At 39.2% G+C, this 13,456-nt stretch overlaps 1 protein-coding gene across 1 annotated transcript in view; it reads left to right on the top strand.

The window, feature by feature from the left end:
* LOC116911550 (thrombospondin type-1 domain-containing protein 7B) overlaps positions 1-13,456 on the top strand; it is an 852,321-nt gene that overhangs the window by 468,760 nt on the left and 370,105 nt on the right. Inside the window, exons 8-9 of the mRNA XM_032915540.1 lie at positions 7,504-7,695; positions 9,732-9,966. Coding sequence (XP_032771431.1) covers positions 7,504-7,695; positions 9,732-9,966 — 427 coding nt within the window. The remainder of the gene's footprint in view (positions 1-7,503; positions 7,696-9,731; positions 9,967-13,456) is intronic.

Genomic DNA, 13,456 nt, shown 5'->3' with positions numbered 1-13,456 from the left:
GTGTGGACCAGAAATCTGGAACCGACACGGCACAAGAGCCCTATAGAGCAGCATGGCTACAGGTGTGCTCCCAAACCCACATAAAGAAGATGGGTTTAATAGAAACCACTCATTTAGAGTCCCTGTGAAATTCTCCAGGAAGGTCAACAGTGATACTTTACTTTGAGACTTGAATTGAGCAAAAGAAATACAGTTTTATTTGTTTGCTTGGCTTAATTTGGTTTTGTAATAAGTCTTTACTAACCCCAAAAAGATTTGGTTTTGCCACATGGTGCTATGTGACACTTAATAGGCAACTGCTCTCTCTGACCACATTGGAAGCTATGAACTCAATGAAACACTTCTTAATATTATAAAAGTTCCTATTTTCTTCCTAATGAAGTCATAGTGTGAAATTGTCAACATTTCACACACACACACACACACACACACACACACACACACATACAAATCATGCTTATTTTCTCCTACAGTGTATGACTAGATCCAAGGAAATAGACAGTTCAGCACAAGGGCATCATGTTACAGAACAATCATGGTTTGATCCTTGGACCTAGAGTCTGTTTCCAGACTCTGGCAGCTACTTTCGTCATAATTCAAACTTGATGACATTTTTATGTGGCAGGGCTTACAGTGATGGGCTCCTACTAGGCTTAGCCTGTGAGACCAGAAGCCAGGTACAGCCGGTGTCCTGAGAAAAAAGAGAAGGCATAGACAACAGAACAGCGAACACGGGAGATAATGGAGTGTCCTGACTCAGACATGAACTCCAGAGCTTGGCTTTCCAAACTCAAACTCCAGCTCTCTTACTGAACTTCCATTTGTCCTTGCAAAGTTATTAAACCTGACTAAAAGTAGATATTATCATCTGCCAACTGAGCAGAGCACAGGTACTGTCTTGTAGAACTCTTGTGAACTCTGAAGATTTATTGTGGTTACTTTTAATTGATGTGTGCAAGCATAGTGTGGGAGTGGTAAGTGGGTGTGTGTGGGTGTGTGAATGTGAGTCCAGCAGGGTCATAAGACACTCCCCTGGAGCTAGAGTTACACGTGATGTTGAGTCACTGACTTTGGATGCTGGGAACTGAACACACATCCGTTCCTCTGCAAGAGCCCTTAGCATGTAGAGCAGCTCTCCCGCTCTCCTGCTGTGATTTGAAATGCATGTGTTATGTACACTGGGAGCTGACCTATACTAAGTGTGCATATGTTTTCTTTTATTAAGGTCTAGGGGTGTGGGAGCAGCCAATTACACTGTGGGCTGGATGTAGTGTTGGCTGCTGTCTTGATAGTAATATAAGCATCAGGTCTTTGCTCAAGTAGAAAGGTTACAGAGGGGCATCTTGTCTGTCTTGGAGATAAGTTTTAGCTATTTCTGGCCTTCATAAACACATTGAAAATATTTTTTTGTTCATCTACTATCATTCCTTTCCTGAGGTACTATTTTCTTAGCATTTCTTTTGGATATCATCTAGATTTATTTTTTTTACTTTAGTCTCTCTTTACATATCAATGATTAGAGTTTCATTGTTTTGTGAACATGCTTCTAGCCTTCTGTTTTTCCCATGATTTTTTGTGATATCCTTTATATCATAGGTTGTACTGTTTTGTTAACTATCTATATTTTCCCAGTGGGCTCTGCTTTACCCTTCTATCTCTCAATTGGTTTTCTCTTCAGAAGCTTCCTTTTTCTATTTTTGAAATGACTGTCCTGTCCATCCCATGCTACATGGACCAGGTAATGAAGTCAGTCTCCTTTGCTAGGTCAAGTCTCTCCTATAATTGCATAACCAATGACCTAAGAATGAATTCCACAGACTCCCTTCCCCAGGACTGCTTTTCAGCTGAAAGAATATAAGGAGAAAGGCACAGGTTGTGTGTGGAGCAGGTCAATAACAATATACCCAGTAGTTTGTCCTTGCTGGCTAATGCACGTCTAGGAACAAACAGATCAGTGTGGCTTTAAGTCATAAACGGTCCATAATGAGAGCCAGGAGACAGTACCTCAGAATGGATAAAACCATAGCCTATGACGTCTTGCAGATCTAATTGCAGGCTTAGCTTAGACATGAGGTACACATTTTTAAAAATGAAGTTTTGGGCCTAGTGATAATGCAAACTAGGCAAATAATGTTAATGTGGATAGTGAGTGCAGCACCGCTGGTTATAGGAATGGCCAGCTTAGCTCACTATAAGCTCCCTTTAATTTTTGATCTATTGCTATGTCCATATGGCTGTTGACACTGACATTATTACTATTACTATCATTAATAGCATAACACCGTTAAGGGTCTTCGTTCTTCCCCCTGTGTGTGTGTAAACTAGGTACACATGTGAACTTCTAACATAACAAATAGAAGCCGTGGTCACAGTGATGGCATTATTACAATGCTGCAAATAAGCTACGCTTCTCCCTGTGTCTTGGCTCCATACTTTATTGCACTGAAATATAACTATGCCTTTATTTGATTAGGATTATGGTCTAGAAGTGGCCCACAGGCTACTTGCTTCTTGGGAGGTAACATTTAGATTTAAAATATGGAATTAAACACAGATGTAGTCCACTTAATTTGTTCCGAAATGTCTGCTGATAGCTTACTCCACTGTTGGCAAGCATTTAATCAGCATTTATTGGCATTCTTTTCTGAGATTTAAGTAGGTCATAAAGTTTTATGACATGTGGAGTGTTTTTGATAATGGCTTCAATATTTTCTATAGATGGTACAGTAACATACAAGTAGAAATATCAATAAAGTAGCCAGTGAACATCATTTCTGGAAGAGTAAGGAGCTTAAAGTTGACTTAATAACCAAATGTCTGTCTAGGTTTCAAATGATACTGCATATTTTATGTGGGTATTTTATGTTTTTCCCTTTTCTATTTTTTGCTTTGAATGTTTGTAATCTATGTTGGGAAACTGAAGATTTTGTGCTATGTTGTTTAATTGTTTATTATAAAAAGTAGGTAATAGAACCATGACAAAGGAATTTGAATAGACCATATGTATGTGCTAAATGTGTTCATCTGATAGAAAAGGCCAATCCAATCTCTGATAACTCTTCCAGTATTCAGTTTATAATAGTTTCTTGCTTGGCGCCCATAACGAGCATGCTGTAAACTATTTGAAGTTTATCATTAGCTAGTCATACTGGAACTGGAAAAATAAAAAATTCTTATTTAATATCTAATGCTGGATCCAGGTTTTGTTGTGAATATCTGCACTCTAAGAAACTAAGGAACCTGAGGAAAGAGGGAACCAATCCAGCCTGAAAACTTAGCAAGTACCAAAATAATAATTAAAAATAAAGTAAGTCAGTGGTGTCATTTAATGACAGCAAACTGAAAACAGACAAGAACAATTTTTAAGTATATTGACATATTCAGCAGCCAGTATTTGATCTCGATGATTTATTTAGTTTCTGGGCGTAAAGGGAAGGGACAGCAGTGAGATGACTGGAAACTTGCCTTAAGTGTGAAGCCATAAAAGTATTTTTTATGTTATGTACCACTGTGAATGCAAAGAATAAGAGATCATTTGCTTAAAATAGTTTGTTTTATATAATTTCATCATATTGAATATTTTATTGTTGTTGATGGTATCAGAAGAATCTCATAATCCCAGTAGATTTGTAAATCCACTCAGAAGTGACTACCTTGTCTTGTTCATTCTGCATTGATTCTAGGAGTTTGGTGAAGGCCAGGAGTAAGTTTGTATTCTCTAGGGAAAATGAATTCAATTTTGCTTTAACATACATCTGTTTAATTAGGATATTAAATTATCTGAGTTTGTGAATAATCACCAATAATGGGTCAGCTTCTCTTCCATAAGTTACTGTGTTTTCTGCACATACCTGGAGGCAGTTGATCTCATTGATCCATCTAAAAGAAAATAAGCAAGATAACCTTGATGCTTCTCTATCTATGACTTGATACATACATAGGGACATAAGCACACAAGCCTAGGCAGAGTCAAGTTTTTTAGGATCGGATGCTTGAGTGGGATTTTTGAAGGGTTTATTAGTTCATTGTATCAACAAAACGGGTTTATGATTATAAATATTTTCTCCATTCATGAGAACCTACATAGATGTTGGTGTGTACCCAGAAGAAGCATAAAGGTAGTATGTTCCATGGTTATAACACAAAAACTGAGATTTAGACCCTTAGTCTATTGGATGGTATGCATGCATGCAGATGTATGTGAGTGTGTGCACCTCCCTCTCTCTCTCTCTCTCTCTCTCTCTCTCTCTCTGTGGGTGTGTGTGTGTGTGTGGGTGTGTGTGTGTGTGTGTGTGTGTGTGTGTGCATGTGTGCGTGTACCATTTTGCAAACAGCATCTAGTTGGGTTCCTTCTTATTATGAGCCTGTCATGTGTTATATTATTTTATTATTTTTATTTGTGTTGTCTAAGTAATCCTTCATCCCTGGGCTCTCCTTGAAAGATGATGTTCTTATTTCATTATTACAATGAGAAGACATAAAGTAAAGGATGTTAAGTGGTCTTCTTAGAGGGTAAATGCTGGTAGCTACAATTCACTTTCCAGGACTCCCCTGACTAGCTGGGTCACACTGCTGCTAGAATGCCCTTTGTAACTTTTCTTTAGTGTGATTTCTTACACAAAAAGCCACATGATGCTTGCAGGAACTGCTTATGACTACCAGTTTGGTGTCCTTAAAGCTACTCTGATCTGTTTATTCATAGACCTGCATTAACCTGCAAAGAAAAACTACTGAATGTCGCTTGGTATACTGCTATTGCTCTGCACCTGTAATGGGTATATCAGTTCATGAGGCAGCTCTGTTTTAGAGAATGTTCGAAAACCGAAAGTCAGTGATGAGAGGTATGAGTGTGTGATGCCTAGAGAGAAGGTAAAATCTGGGTCATGAGAAGGTGGAGTAACTGGGAGCTTAAGGAAAGAGGATAAATAAGAACATATTTACACATTTTCATTATCCATTAGAACTCACTGTCCAATAACTCTGTCAGTGACTCTTGCCTCAAGGGATGGTTCAGCATTGTCTGCCTTCCATATTACTTTATTTTCCTGACTCTGAGCCTTTAGTGGTTCCCCCTTCCCTTGCCTGAGACCTTTTCCCCTCATTGGCATTGATCTCAGCCCATCTCTGCTTTGTCTAAAAGCATATCATGACACTGACTAACTTCAACAGGTTCCCTGTGGTGTATTCCAACATCTTTTCTGTCTGCATCAGATTTCTGCTACTTATTTTTGGACTCACTTTAATTTTACTGGTCTGTAGCTCACCTGCATCATGTACATGAACTCTGTGAGCATCCTTACAGTGGTTTTTATCCTTTTTCCCTGCACGTGGTTTCCACTCCTTAAATAATATCCAATTTTATGATCCTTTGATATAGGGTTTCATTTACAGCATAGTAAAAAGGATGTTATTTATTGTAGAGAGATATTCCTTAAAAAGGAGGCTGTGTGGCCATTGATGATCGACTGAGAAAAAACCCACTATCTCATTTATTTCCCTGAAAATTTCTGATGTTCACTGACATAACCCGTATCCTGTTAAACTAGTGAGTTCCAACAGCATGTTTAATCCAGTACTTCCCAGTGTACTGTCTACATCTCCACTTCCTCGTAAGATTTCTGAGGATGCCTTATTCCCAGAAATGTTCTTTGCAAACCATTATTTTAGAATGCTTTGTGTTAAAATTATGCTAATCATATTCACAAGAGTGGGAATTAAATTTTGATTAGATGTAGGTTGGTTGGGTTTATTTTTTGTTTTTCCCCCCCCTGGCCTGCTGGCTTCCGCATGTGGGAATGAGGTGCCCCTAGATGACTTCCTCTGCGTGTGCGGAGTGGGAGGGTACACTGTGTGGACTCACCCTGAAAATAGATTGAGACTGAAAGGAGAATGATTGGAATTGAGGTTTCAGCTTGATTATCTGTTGGAGTCTCTATTACTTCTCATAATATGCTTGAAAAATTTTATTTGTACCTCAAGGGCAATGAGGCTGGCCTCATTTACAAATATGAATGCAGATATTCACAGCGTACTGTCTTCTCCTTCAGGCAGACTGGCTGTCAGCTTGCTTTATTTACTTCCTCAGAAAAGAGTATCCATCTCCAGGGAATTAGCCATAGCATGGATAATGGGATAACGGAAGCTCAGGAATTGGGAGGTTTAGCTGTGATTCCCAACTGTTCCCTGGATGACCATGAGCCAGTTTTCCATTCTCACCCTCAGACTCCATATCCGTGAGCTGAAACGGAGCACTGTGACCCCAGTGAGCTTCACCTAAGGTTAGAGGAATAAATGTATAATGTATGCAAAATATACCTACTTTCTTCACCAAGGACGTACTCAATAAATACTCATCTCCTTGGCAGTTACTTTCCTGTCAGACTGATCATGACAGGAAAATTCCAAACTGTAAAGTCACTCAGACAAAACGTCTGTATCCTATAGCTGTCATTCCACATTTTATGTTGTTATTTCAAATAATAAATGGTGCCTTCATTCATTGTGTCCTCTGTGTATGAGGAGACTATGAATGGACGGAGGGAGAAAAATCAAATTATTACATCTAAGGAATCTGTCATAATGATAAACAACCCAGAAGTGTTTTATTTTTCAAGAAACCATTGTTATCTTTTGAGATATGGAAAGTATCTTAGAAATGATTCCATTAGTCTTAGCATCGGATCGTTGTTAAACCCTACCCTCCCTTGTTTTAAAACTTACAAAAACCATAGCAGGGTGTGATATCAAAGGCCTGTAAGTGTCACTTATAGATGGAGAGTAAAGGCCCTGTGCCAATAGCAAAATTGGTATTCTTTTGATATTTGGTGTGTTTTTTACTCGGGTTCTAAGTACAATTATTATTTATTTGGAAGGTAATCAGATTATTTATTATCAAATGCCTTAGGAAAGACCGCAGAGTGGCTTTCAACTTTTGTCAACATATTCTGTAATTTCGGCCACAGCCTTTTCCATTGTGGTTAGATTATTTATTCCTTTTACACAAAGAAGACCAGGATCACGAGATAACGTGCGTTATGTAGTGAGTATTGTGAGACAGCACTGGGAAGCTAACTAGGATGGTGAACGTCTCATTTGGAATGTGGATTATGATAGTAAGAACCATTTGTGACCTTCGGAGCCCTCTGGTTTCCACTTTGAAGATGAATGAACACTTACTCCATGCGTCTACCATTAACATGTCAGTCGTACTTAGCTCCAGTCATCCGTGGCTAAATTGTTTCTAGAAGAAGCCAACATTGTCCCTGACAAATGAGAATTCGGCTGTGCTATCTAGCTTTTGAAACCTCACATTACTTCTTGGCAGATCTTTCTTGACATAAACATTACAGACAGCTGACAGGATCTCCATATTTATACTTCACAGTGGGGACACCTGTTAAAGCAAGATAAAGTGGGATTATAGAGAAAGCAATGGTACAGTGTGGTCCTTGGGCTGGCCTCACTTTTCATGACTTAGCAACGACTGTCTCTGTTTCCTTACAGGAGAAGAAGTATCAGGGGCTCTCTGTCCAGTGCCTCCTCCTCCTGAAAGGATGGCTTGTGAAATCCCCTGCCGAATGGACTGTGTAGTGAGTGAGTGGACAGTATGGTCATCCTGCTCCCAGTCCTGTTCAAATAAAAATTCAGATGGGAAACAAACCAGATCACGTTCTATCCTAGCTTTGGCTGGAGAAGGTGAGTAATGGGTTTACTGCTTCACCTGTATAATTCATTATTGAATAAGTAACTGAGACATTGTTGCCTTGCATGTAAACAGGCTTAGATTATATCTCCATTCGTTAAATGTGCATTAACCATTTTATTTCCACACACTTTCTTTTCTGTAAGTCCTCTAATTTGTCTATGCTGGGTTCACCATTCAACATGGGTTGCTTTAGTCCAAACTCTCATATGACCCAGTCTAATGGGTTGCCTGTTCTTTTCATTCTACTTCTTAGAGAAGGGAAAAAAGTATGGTCAAACCTCCAGGTTTAGGTATCTTGTACAATTGGGAGGATAATTGGATCTGTCTAATACAAAGAGTTCCAAAGCAGGAATTAAGAGACCTGGCTTTCCACCAAGATGTGCCAGTAACATCTGTAAGGGACTGATCTGTGTCCTGGTTTCCTTTTCCAGAACACCTAGTGCCAAGGGCCAGGAAGGGAACATGAAAGCCACGAAAATAGCTTTGAGGAAGGTAAAAGGTGCTGTGAGGATGTGGATAGTAACTGCAGAACAAATTAAAGGAACAATGGCTCCCATGATTCCCAGCAATGGACTCCATCCCCAGATACACATGGTATCCCTTTCATGTCCTCCCTCTGCTTCATCAGTCTTTGGCTCCATTAGAGCAGCAGGACAGTGAGACTCCCACTGTGAACAGCATCTTAAGCAAGATTTCAGTACTGTGATCATGAGAAATAGGGCCAGGGTCATAGTAAAGGGAGAATTTTGTTATTTTTAAAGTGCAATCTGCTTTTATATATTCCAGCTTTGATTTTTCTACAATGAGGAGGAAAAGATTAGTACTAATTAGAATTAAAAAATAACAAAACGGAGAGTATGCATCTGGGCTATTTGTCCCTCTGAATAAAACATTGTAGTGTGATGGGTTGGGGGAAGATCAATACTTCAGAGACATACTACTTTTTGCACTGGATAAAAATGGAAAAGGATAGGTACTAATGAGGTTTGGTTATCGGACTTAGCCAGGGGTATAAAGGTGAAAGTCCATCTGGTCTCTTTGCCAGGGCAAAGAGTTGAAGATGAGCATTCTTTTCCTAGATTTTTAACCCATGTCTCTAGATTTCTCAGATGATAGTAAAATGCTTGACAGGGAATAGTACGTTAAAAATGGCATTCTGACTTGAGAAGGATTAGGAGATGAGGCCTTGTTGGGGTAGTCATGGCTTTTGGGAAGTGTTTTTGTGGGAAGGCCTAGTGTCACTGTTTAAAATAGGCTTTGAGGTTTCAAAACCTAAGCTAAAAAACCTAGTGACTCTCTGTTCTGGCCATTGAGGATCAGAGAAAGAACTGGAAGAGCTGAATGTACAACCCCTCAACCTTTTCCAACACCAAGGCTGTCTGACTATGCATGGTACCCTGGACTTGACCTCATAGGTAGCAATGAATATCCTAGATAAGTAGCCCTGGGTCCTGCAAACCCCTGATTAATTGTTCTGGCTTGCTAAAAATTAGGGGGGATGTTTGCCCAGAAACTGGGAAAGGGAATAACACTTGAAATGTATATAAGAAATACTCAAGTTAATAAAAAAAAAAAAAAAAAAGAAAAGGAATTATGTATAGTGCATGTTTGACATAATGTGTCTCCAAGATCATGGCCTATTTTATGTCTCTTTCACATATGTATAAGGTGCATTTGACATATGTCAGTCCAAGGTTCTGGGCTAGTCTCTCGCCCTGATTAACTTATGCAAACATAATAATATCAAAGGAAAAGATGATTTCTTTGGAGTCCACTTCACAGATGTGTGCTTCATAGGTGGACAGTAGACTATATTAATTTTATACCAGGTTGAATATGGACCTGCTGCCTGTAAAATTGGGAGGCTAGAACATACCACTATCCTTAGATTATGGCACAGGGCATAAATCTCTGGTCTGGGAGTCAGAAGGACCAAGTAGGTTAGGTCTCCTAGATGCAGAAGAAACAAAAGCAAGAATGATAGCATTGTGATTCATGTTTGCTTTCTCCACTAACATTTTCATAGGTGGAAAGCCCTGCCCTGGTAGTCAAGAACTCCAAGAGTACCGTCTATGTAATGATCACTCCTGTACACAGCTCTACTGGGAGACATCTGCTTGGGGTTCCTGCTCTGAAAATACTCTTGTGACTGCCCTCAATATGACCATTGGCTGGAATGGAGAAGCAACATGTGGGGTTGGCATTCAGACACGGAAGGTCTTCTGTATCAAGAGTCATGTGGGACAAGTGATGACCAAAAGGTACCTCCAGCCTTCTGCTGAAAGTTCATATGATTGTTTTTCTGTGTATGATTAGTAGAAAATGATTATAAAACAACTAGCAGACCTAGGTTTGTGGTAGAGTAACAAGAATATGTGCTGTTCTTTGAAAAAGCCTTTATTATTTAATTATATTTATGTGTACATGTATGTGCGAATGAGTGTCTGCACATGTGCATGTGTATGTGTGTGCATACTCATTTGTGTGCAGATGTCTACAAAGGTTAGAAGAGGCATCAGATCTTGATCTGAGGATACAGTGATTGTGGGCTATTCTATCCAGGAAGTAAGCTCTGGTTGCCTTGAAGAGCAATTCATACTCTTAACCATCATGTCGTCTTTCCAGACCTTGTTGTTCTTGCTGCTCAAGCTTTTAAGTTTAATAGATATACTTCAAAGATAAGCATATTCAATAGTATGCTCCAGAAGTGCACTTATAATATATGTATTAGTCAATGAACACATAAACCATCTCTTCAAACTTGAAGTAAACTTGAGTAACCAAACAAGTTTTCTAGGGCTGCCTCAATCTTTGGCTCTTCTCAAGTCTTACAGAGACTAGGTCAGCCTGGAGCTAGGGTCTGTTCTTTGAAGGGCAATGTTTCACTATGGTTCAGACACCCACATTTCTCTTACCATAGAAATTTTGGGTTGCCTAATCTATGTTCATAAGTAGAATATAGTTGTGTGTTTTCTTTATTCCCTGCAATGAAGACATATATTTTTAAAATTAACAGAGCTATATTGACATGGGAGCTGGGATACAGATTTTAACATGTCAAGAAGTATTTAAAGTGATGATAAGGAAGAAGAAGAGAACTCTACTGGGAGAGTTTCATCTCTCCATTTATTTCTTGCTCAGATTCTTGTAGCAAAGAGAGAAGGCCCATTCTATGTTCAGAGAATAGACATGGCATAAGAATAGGGTAACTCCACCAGGGCATGTAATAAATATTTACTTGTTATTATAAAGAAAAAATATAGCAGGCTGGGAGTCTGATCTCTTTTCCATAAGTTTTCAGCTCTTAACTACAGCTGGAAAAATCTACTTAGTGTTAAGATAATTTTTCCCCGATTTCTTAGCAAAAGGGCACTAGAATGAGACACACATCTACTAAGTAAATTTTTGCTACATACTAAAGTATCACATGGACAAGAAAAGTTAGTCTATAGGTTAAATGGCCTGCATTGCCCTCTCATATCTCATAATTACTTTGAGTAAGAGTTTATTATAAAGATGTCTGAACACACTCCTTCATTCAAATCTTAGCTGTCCTAGTTCGAATTGCTGTCAGCTTGGCAAAACATAAAGTCACTCAGGAAAGGAATCTCAATTCATGCTTTTCCTGGATCAGATTGGCCTATGGGTGTGGCTATGTCTGTAGGGGTTTGCCTGGTTCTTAATTGGCGTAGAGGATCCAAACCACTCTGGACAGCACTGTTACCTGAGAAGATGATCGTACGCTGTATGGTCAAGCTAGCTAAACATCAACTGGTGAGTGATTCAACAAAGAACGTTCCTCCATGGTTCCCTCTTCAAATTCCTTAATGATGGATGTGGAAGAGAGAATCTAATAGATCATTTCTTCCACTAAGTTTCTTTTGGTCCAGTGAATCATTATCACAACAGAGATGAATCTAGAGTATAAGCTTAAAGGTGTTTTGTGGGTAGAATAAATCACGTTACCAGACGTTAACAGCTTGTAGAATAATTTATAAAGTCAAATGCACTTTTTTGAAAATTTGTATATGAGACTCTAAAATATTATTTCAATGCATGACCTCCAGTTTTGCTACAGGCCAAACGTCACTTTGATGGCTGGTTCACATAATACCCACAGACACAGAGGGTTGGGGGATTGTTGGTGTTAATTACTTTAGGTATTTTTAATGAAGCTGTAAAACCAGCCATGAAGTTTTTATTCTTATTCTATGTCTCTAAACCATCCTGGTAAGTATGAGCAGCCTACATTGACTTGAGTCGATTTACTTGATTAAAATTCTCGAGGTCAATCACATTAAATGAAATAAGAAGATAGTACCCCAGTGGAATGCCCTGTGAGATTACTGGCAATAGAAAGTAGGCTTCGCTTGGCCCTTTCTAAAAATATATACACTTATGGGTTTTTTAATATCATAGCCCATGTCAACCTAGACAGATCTTCTGTTAGGATGGTATGGGGGTTAGAGACAGAAAAGAAAAACAGTTCTATAAGGAAAAGCTTGGGCTAGGGAGAAGAGATGAATGTGCTAAAGTGATGTGTTTTGTCCCTAACTCGCTCAACCAAAAGGCACAAAGTTCCTCGCCTCACACTGCTGAGTCTCAGTTTTGTTTGCATGTGATTGTGCGGGTAAGAATGTTACCATTGTATGAGAAATAAACCTGATCATATCAGAAAATGAAAACCGGCCGGCACACTACCGAAACAGAAGTCATAGCTCATATGGGTATTTCTGGGGTTTGTCTCATTATTCAATGCTTTCCGGTTGTAACATTTAAAATAAAAATAATAGCAACAAAAAGATTACAAGCACAATGTTCCAAGCCTTCCAAAGTTCCTGATAAGGCTTTTCCTGCCTTTACTGTGAAATCACCTGGCATTTGTGTGAGATACAGTAAAAAAATCGCTGTGTTTAAACAGCTAGTCTATGAAACGTTGGCAGATCTGCCCCATCCAGCTGAGTGAGATGACTATAGCTGTGGCTGAGTGGGATGAGTGATGAGGGGGATGGGCATAGAGCATGCACCGTGATGGGAGAGGCATCGTGAAAACTGGCATGACTTCTTAGCTCCTTCTGGTGCTGTTCATGGTGGTACGGAGCTACAACCTATACGATGAGAGTGAAGGACAATGTGTGCAGATCCTCTCAGATCATGTCTAGGGAATGGCTATACCAAAATGAAATTCATGGGCCTAGTATCAAGTGCAGTGTGATTCAGTGCACCATGTATATACACAGGTAGGAAGAGAGTAATTCATCCCAAAGGGCAAGAAACCATGATTTTTCTACTAACTGAAGAGTGAATCCATGTCTTCAGGGTTTTTGAGGCTGTGCTTTCAACTTGAAAATGGCTGAAGAACTTAGAAAATATTCCCTCAAATTCCTTCCCCTTTTGGCTCCAATGTAAGCTAAAATAGTAAGTGACTCACTTGCTATTTATTCTGGGCTAAGGACCTGGCATTTTTAATAAATAAGGCAGGATTCTCTCATCAAGACAATACGAGATAATGGGATGACACACATATTATCTGTAGAACCTGCACACGTATGTTTCAACATAAACAGTATCAAGACTCTTGGTGTGGGTCAGTCACTGAAATGGTTGCAGAAAATCAAACTTGTAGTTTTCCCATGCAGAGGACACCAAAGCTGTTGGTTGACAATGATGATGTTTTGGAACTCTGGTAGAAAATTTATGAAAATTGGAAATGTGATCAAGTGTGAAGCCTTACACAGCACACTCATAAAT

The sequence above is a fragment of the Rattus rattus genome, chromosome 10 (genome assembly GCF_011064425.1).
Source record: "Rattus rattus isolate New Zealand chromosome 10, Rrattus_CSIRO_v1, whole genome shotgun sequence".
NCBI classification, from domain to species: Eukaryota; Metazoa; Chordata; class Mammalia; order Rodentia; family Muridae; genus Rattus; species Rattus rattus.
This window is presented reverse-complemented; position numbering and strand designations above follow the sequence as displayed.